The sequence below is a fragment of the Syzygium oleosum genome, unplaced genomic scaffold (assembly GCF_021117445.2).
Source record: "Syzygium oleosum isolate NSW1041296 unplaced genomic scaffold, Sole_v2.1 Sole_v2.03, whole genome shotgun sequence".
Taxonomy (NCBI): Eukaryota; Viridiplantae; Streptophyta; class Magnoliopsida; order Myrtales; family Myrtaceae; genus Syzygium; species Syzygium oleosum.
The window spans coordinates 18,766,832-18,774,112 of NW_026607487.1; the positions used below are offsets into that span (position 1 = coordinate 18,766,832).

At 40.2% G+C, this 7,281-nt stretch overlaps 1 protein-coding gene across 2 annotated transcripts; it reads right to left on the minus strand.

Moving 5' to 3' along the window:
• Positions 1–346: 346 nt before the first annotated feature.
• LOC115667650 (agamous-like MADS-box protein MADS4) lies at positions 347–6,428 on the minus strand. Of its 2 annotated transcripts, XM_056309463.1 has the most exons (8): positions 6,154–6,385; positions 3,320–3,404; positions 2,140–2,207; positions 1,924–2,023; positions 1,499–1,540; positions 1,383–1,424; positions 881–1,032; positions 347–587 (listed from the first exon to the last, which is right to left on the minus strand). In XM_056309463.1, the coding sequence occupies exons 1-8, from the start codon at positions 6,336–6,338 to the stop codon at positions 509–511; spliced, it is 753 nt and encodes a 250-aa protein (XP_056165438.1). In that variant the 5' UTR covers positions 6,339–6,385; the 3' UTR covers positions 347–508. The 2 variants fall into 2 exon arrangements, with proteins under 2 accessions (XP_056165438.1, XP_056165439.1); XM_056309464.1 differs by lacking the exon at positions 1,383–1,424 and having other exon boundaries at positions 6,154–6,428.
• Positions 6,429–7,281: the final 853 nt, after the last annotated feature.

Sequence of the window (7,281 nt, forward strand, 5' to 3'; positions counted from 1 at the left end):
ATTTGATCAAGCATCTTACTGTACACCTCACGTTAAGTGCCTAGATGCCATTTGCTAAATGATTAATCAAGAAATAAACAAGGTCAATACAACCGGAGTCGCAATCTTGAACAAAAATCCTCGCAGCAAATTAGGAAAAGAGACAACATGGGCCCAAAAGGAACGAGCAAAAACACAATAAGAGGCCCATTGTCGGAAAAATGTGGCACTTGGGCCTTCGGAGAATTCTATCATGTCGGTAAGACGACGGCTGACGGTATGGAAAATTTCATAGGAACCCCTTATATTCGTCACGGTCGAAACCTGGCATTATAGATTAAACGAATTCATAAGGGCGGCAATAATACGTGAACACACACAGAATCACACTATGGATTAATTATTTCCGAGTATTCCCAAACTCGCAATCATAATTTGCATAACTTTATCGTCACATGATCTTTTTCATCGAACTGTCATAGAAAACAAATCGAGGACGATTATATATAAGCAAAATGAGCTTCTCCCCTCATGGCAACCATCCTGGCATGTAACTACTTGAGCTTGGACCTGCTGTGACTACGGATGCAGAAGGATCTTGTGGGTATCTGCAGCCACAAAATTCAACTTAGTTAGGGGCAAAATAAAAACTTTGATATTTGATCAGTGACATGTAAAGAGAGCCATATCAATTCTACATAAAGCCAAGCCCAGATAGAGAAGAAAAAAATATAGTTGAGGGTATTGCTGTGTACTCAATACCACATGATGTATGTGGAGAGGTCATAAAGAGAAGATTAACATTGAGGGTATTACTGATACAAAGACGGGGGAGAGAGAGAGAGAGAGAGAGAGAGAGAGAGAGAGAGAGAGAGAGAGAGAGAGAGAGAGAGAGACTTACCCAATTTGCAAGGTGGGTTCACAGTCTAAGGGATGAAAGAAGACATCACCATGCCCATGATGTGGTGGAGCCAAGTGCCGACCGCCATAAACCATTTCCTCCGCAGCGCCCGGGTTCATTTGCAGTGCAGTTGCTTGGTACCCTTCCATTAGCTGCACAAACCAAATGCATCAACTCGTATTCACCGACTCATACACTAACGCTTATTTTCTTCCTTTCAACCACATTTAAATTCGCACGTTGCTTTTAGCTACTGCTGAGCTCTCCTCAAGATGAATCTTGTGCAACATGGTAAATGTGACCAGTCTTGCAATGTTATATATATAATGTATGCGGCACACAAGCAATTGCATTTAGCGAAAAAAGATGGAGACTAATGATGAGAACAAAGAGCTAGATACTAATCAAAGGATCATGGCCATATAGAGTTTTTTTCTTGTCAAATCTTTCGGTTACTAAGAGAGTTATGCTAAACTATTCTTAGCATGTCTATCATTCTCACCCGCTGCTTCAAGGTCCGGTTCGCTTCGTTGAGGTGCTGCTCCTGCAAATGTATGAAGCTCCAATCGTAACTACCTGAAGGCTAGAAAATAAACTGAAGAGCCAATCTTATCATACCTTGCGTTGAAGATCAGTGAGCTGGTCCAGCATATACTGTGTCTGGTAAAACCAAAGGACAAGGTCACTCAGAAAGTGTATCCATCACAACTTTTATTGTAGCACTAAATTGCATAATAGATGGGCTATCAAGCCTTATTATCGTCTGGCCACATAATAGCAAACTTGGACAAATGCCTCAAAGATTGAAGCATGCACACATCCTTGGACAAGCGTTTTGAATCATGCCCAATTGCCTCAACCTTAAGAGATAGAATGTCCGCTTGAAAAGCCACGAGTTCTTTCTATTAATGGCTGGTTTTTATTTGGAGATGCCTAAACTCTTTGTTATAAAATGCAGACTCTTCTTAATCAAGAAACTTTGAATAGATTAGAAAACACAAAGCGCTGTATATATAGGATAAGAGAAACTGTTTAATGAGTACCCGGGTGGAACGAATCTGCTTCAAGGATGAATCAAGCTGCCTCTCCAGAGACTCCAATTCTTTGCTGCTCAGAGGGCCTAATTCTTCCCCAAGAAGATTCCTAGCAGGGTGACAAAAAAAAAAAAAAGACAATGCACAATCGATGATTAGCAAATTCTATGTGCGTTTATGAGTGTGTACATTACTGATATTGGAAAATGATTCGTGATAATATACCTTTGGGTTCGCTGTAGGGCTTCATAGCGTGCTTTAAGTTTCAGATATTCCTGCTGACTGCTTAACTCCTAATTAATTGCATTTCAAGCAAAGAAACTTGGATTATAGCTCAAAAGGTAATCATACATGCAAGCACAACACTGAATATCCTCACTAGTAAGACGGTACTTTGTGCACAAGTTTGCTTCAATTGAAATGAAACTATGTCCTGCACGTAGCAACACTTTCAAGTGACATTTCGCATTTGATAAAAATCCAACACGAACACCTGGAAAAAGGTACTTAGTTGCATTGGTGAGGTTTATGCAGTTTCCTTCAGATTCTTCCATGCAAAATGAGTGCTATAAATCTCTCTTTCACAAGCATCACTAATGTAGAGTTTGAGAAATGAACAAGAATGCATAACGAGGAAACCAAAAAAAAAGGGTCTAAGCATACTTAGTTTTCAGAGCTTGGCCAACCAGAAAAAAAGAAGACTACCAACTTATGAGGCACTAATAAAAAACAACAAAAGGGACCAGCATCACGTTGCACCACTTTGACTTAGATATCAAACGACACTCTAACTTGTTCACTAGATTTTGCCAGTAGATATGGCAAACAGCAAAATTGAATGTAAATACCGTACTACATTCACCTATATTACTTCCTTTCTCTTTCTTTTTCCATTTTCAGGGAGGGGTTTCATGGATATACGTAATTCAGTTAGATTGGAAAGTCTCAGGAGCTTAGGGATAATACAAGAAGTTGAGCTGGAGCTTTTATAAAATGCCCTTTCTTCCACATTAGTCAATCGGAAACTATATGTGGCATCACAATCCAAAGCGCTAAACTTGCAGGGTTCCATATTCAGATGCATAGCCAATAGCAATGGTAAAAAGTTTAAAAGGATGCTAAAAAGCTTAGCAAACTAAGGGGAATATAAAAAATGCTACACATGTACTAAATGGGTTTACTGTAATTTGTTTACTATCACTAATAGATGGAGCTCGGCAATTCAATCAGATAACCCTACCGGCTACTTCGTTTTGGAACCCATGTTTTGTGGAACTGATCAAACTTAGTCACATGTACATAATGCCGCATAATTTACTGAGAAATTTTTTTTTGTTTTCAATACCCAAGAATTGCTGGAACGAGAAAAACAATATCCTAAAGATGGGATCATGGTGGTCATTACCAGTTGTGCTTCACGGGTAGAGATACTAGGTTCTGGTGCTCCGTAGTTGCATTTCTGATACCTCTCCAAGGTTTTGAGCATGCTGCTTTTCATATGAAGATCAATGAATGAGGAGCAGAAAGTGCAACTACAACTTAGATTGACAAAAAGGTAAAGAACTTATATTGCATACATGCAATCAAAAGCCTCCATTGGAAATTAGGATGGCACGAAATCCTCCTCATGGAATGAAACAATAATTTGAATAATTTTGTACCTTGCAAGGCCATGTTTTCATGTGTAGTCACAAGAAGTTAACACTAGGTTGCCTGAAGACTTGATTGATTGCTTCGCAGTGAGTACTTTATTGGGGGTGTAGACTTATGGTGCAAGAAAAGAGATCTATTTCAGCTATTGAGAAACTCTATGACAGCTTCCCTATCTTCAAGATATATGAGAATGCGCATACTAGATCATGTGTTAAACTCCAGTACTATATGCATGCCTACCCCTTAATTAACTTGTACAAAACAACGATTACACACCTAAAGCAGAAATGTGAGCGTGTGGAAAATGTGTGCAGTACTAGTGTGAAAGTGGTATATACACAGTATATAAAAGCAAGTAAAATGCATGGTCTGTCAAGAGAAATATTGTAGGAGATGTGTTCATAGTAGCATATGACTAGAGTACCACAAGATCAAGAAGTTATTTTGTCTATCCTCTTCTTATTCATCTTCTCAGTTTGTCAGGTACATTTTCTCTTCCCCAATTCTAGACTAAAAAAACAGTGAGAGGATTGTAAACTCACATTCAATCTACACACCAAATCTTAGTACCCACAATGCTTGAGACTATGGAGCTCTCAGTTTCAAATTCTAACAGCCACATACCCCAACCCCAAGAGAAAACTTGCCATACGAAAAAAAGAAATCAACATAAAAGATCGGCAACCAAAACTTAAGTTATAATATGAATACTTAGCCAAGAGTAGTTTATGCAATTATTTAGATATCCTAACAACCGAAGAGGAACCGTATCATTTGTGCTAACATTTTCATTCTTTATTTCCTTGGCAAATAGATTGATGCTCCTTTCACAAAATTGTTCTGTCAAGAAAAAGCGAAACCTCTTTTCGAATTTTATATCATCATTTTAAACAACCAGGATATGAACTTGACAATAGCAAGTTCTTAAAACATGCACGCGACATTGTATCATTAGTCAATTTTGCAACAAATACTTTTGTAAAATCGAGGATATTCTTGGCTTATTAATACGTAAATTCATCCTTGTTTCACTATCATGTGATTGAAAAAATTTCAAAGAGATATTTTATCCAACACGATTGTATCATTGTACAGCCTTGCTAAAAGTAGAGCTCGGTCAATAAATTTGAAACAGAAAAATTCAGGCTTGTCATTTTTCAATATATGACATGCACCCTGTGACTTTTTATCTCTCATTTTTCAACAAGGTCTCGATCAGAACTTAGCTTGTCAAATCCAAATCCTTGTCAGGGTATAATGATCAGTATCGTGCGCCATTTTTCCTATCTGAACTAGCGAAAGCCATCTTTTCAAAAGAGCAAAAGTACAAGATGTATATGATATGCCCCTGGAAATTGACTGATTGATTTGCATTGACTAATTTGCAGGAGGAAAGTATAAAATCTGGAGGTTAATACACGATGCTCCATCAAGTGGTTCCTCAGAAATGGTCAGATTAACCATTGATTTTCAGAGGCACTGGAATTCTTTATTGTTAGAGAGAGAGAGAGAGAGAGAGAGAGAGAGAGAGAGAGATCTGAAGACTGAAGGAAACCCTAGACCTCACGCCAACTTTGGGAAGATGATAAAACCCTAATAAAAAAGTTCATTATACCTGCCTGAGTCCAAGAAACAAAGCATGAGAGAGAGAGAGAGAGAGAGAGAGAGAGGGGAAATTTTTTTGATCTGGGTAACCCAGTTCTTCTCCTACGAATACAAGAATTGAAGTTCCTTAATTTCCGTGTTTTACGGGCAACAATGAACATTGACATGTCTCGCTTCATCGGAGAATGAATACAACTCTCAAATTGAGAGCTCCAAAAGAGAGAGTGCTAGTGGAGGGATTATGGTCAAATGAAACTTAACATGAAGGGAATCAACAGGAGGTACTTGAATAGAGAGAGAGAGAGAGAGAGAGAGAGAGAGAGAGAGAGAGAGAGAGAGAGAGAGAGAGAGAGAGAGAGAGAGAGAGCAAAAGGGTATGTGAGCAAAAGGGTATGTGAGAAAAGCAATCCCTGTATGCCAAAACATGAGAGCAGACCAACGTTTTCAGTCAGCTAGGCTTGATCAACATCTGGTTGCTCGGATCGGACCATGTTGACACAGGAAAAAACTTCGAGAGACATGGAAGTTTCAGACATTGGCAACCGAGGAGGTAAAACAGCACAGTAAATGGAAGAGAAAAAACAAGACTCGGTGACAAAGAAAAACAAAAGGAAAAAAAAAATAGAGAGGAGAGATAAACACGGCGCGTTCGTATTTTGCTTCTTTTTATGGTTTTCCAGTTGCAGATCTAACAACACAGCAACACCCAACCTGCTAAAAACGCCAAGACATTCACGAAAACGGCAAGGCTCGAGCCTGAGCACCAAGAAAGGTCGACTTTTACCTTCTCCCAAAAACCCTCGACCGAAGAACAGAAACCAAACACGACGGGCAACAGCCTTAGTTTTCTCGATGGGTTTTTCCCCCCAGAAAAGTGACGCCGGTTTGATCAAAACACGTCAAGAACGAAAGGCGGAGTTGCGTTTCGTTTTGGTTTCTTTTTTTCTTTCTATCTTTTCGGGTGGGGGTGGGGGGTTATACCTTGAGCTACTGCAAAACTCGTACAGCTTTCCCCTATGGGAGAAGACGATGAGAGCAACCTCGGCGTCGCAAAGCACGGAGAGCTCGTAGGCTTTCTTGAGGAGCCCATTCCTCCTCTTCGCGAACGTCACTTGCCTGTTGATCTTGTTCTCGATCCTCTTCAGCTCCACCCTCCCTCTCCCCATCCTCTCTCTACACCCTCTCTCTCTCTCTCTCTAAGCACAGGGAGAAAGAAGAAGAACAAAAAAAGATGCAACCCCACGATTGTTCTCTTGTTAAAAATGGAACCCCCTCTCGGTTTTCCAACCTCTCCCTTCCTCCTGCCCACTTATATACACAACCTAAACCGAAAAAGGTCTCTGACCGAATGAAATACTTTCGCCCATATGAAACATTATTCGCATTCGATGACGATCGACGATGTCGATGTACATACCTACTTTAATAATTCGAGTTTTCGAAGTAAACGATTCTGAATTTGTAAGTTCATTTTGAGTATTTGAATCTTGGTCGTAAGAAAAAAGTCCATCCCTTAACTCATTTGGTCAAATTTTCATTGTCTTTCTCTTTGGGTGTATGTTGAGGTATGCAAAAAAAGTTATACGTACGATGGCCGTACGGGCAACCAGGGTTCTTGGTTCCTTGGGGTAGCTCTTCTGATCGGACGGTGGAGAAGACGGGAGGGACGCGTGGATGTGCGCGCGTGTGGACGATGATCTATCGTCGGACACGAGACGAAAGGTCCAAACAGCGAAAGGCAAGGAAGAAAGGAAGATGAACGGGGGAAGGTACAAAGCACGTGCCACGTGTCGAGTGGTGAAGTGGGAAGAGACCCCTCTCTCGCTGAAGCCATTATTTTTCGGGTTGGAGGGGAAAATCACGTGACCGAAGATGAATTCGAGCCGTCGTGTCACGCGTTCCAATCGAATTAAAATAAGAAAGGCAAAAAAAAAAACAAGAAAACCAAAGTGTGTTTTCGATTCGATAGGCACAAGATTTTCGGCAATGTCCAAAGTGTGTTTCATGTTGTGACCTTCTGTGGAGCCAGAGCGAATAGTACTTCCCGATGATTACATGCACGATGCGTAAGAGCCTTTCAATTTCGTCTTAAGAATCCAAAGAAGTTGC

What these genes read in the sequence shown, in the direction of transcription:
- LOC115667650 (XM_056309463.1), bottom strand. Translation starts at nt 6,338, where the DNA reads ATGGGGAGAGGGAGGGTGGAGCTGAAGAGGATCGAGAACAAGATCAAC. An exon ending in CTACCCGTGAAGCACAACTG is followed by an intron (nt 2,208 to 3,319) that starts GTAATGACCACC and finishes GCAATTAATTAG; the next exon opens with GAGTTAAGCAGTCAGCAGGA. An exon ending in TCACTGATCTTCAACGCAAG is followed by an intron (nt 1,425 to 1,498) that starts GTATGATAAGAT and finishes ATACATTTGCAG; the next exon opens with GAGCAGCACCTCAACGAAGC.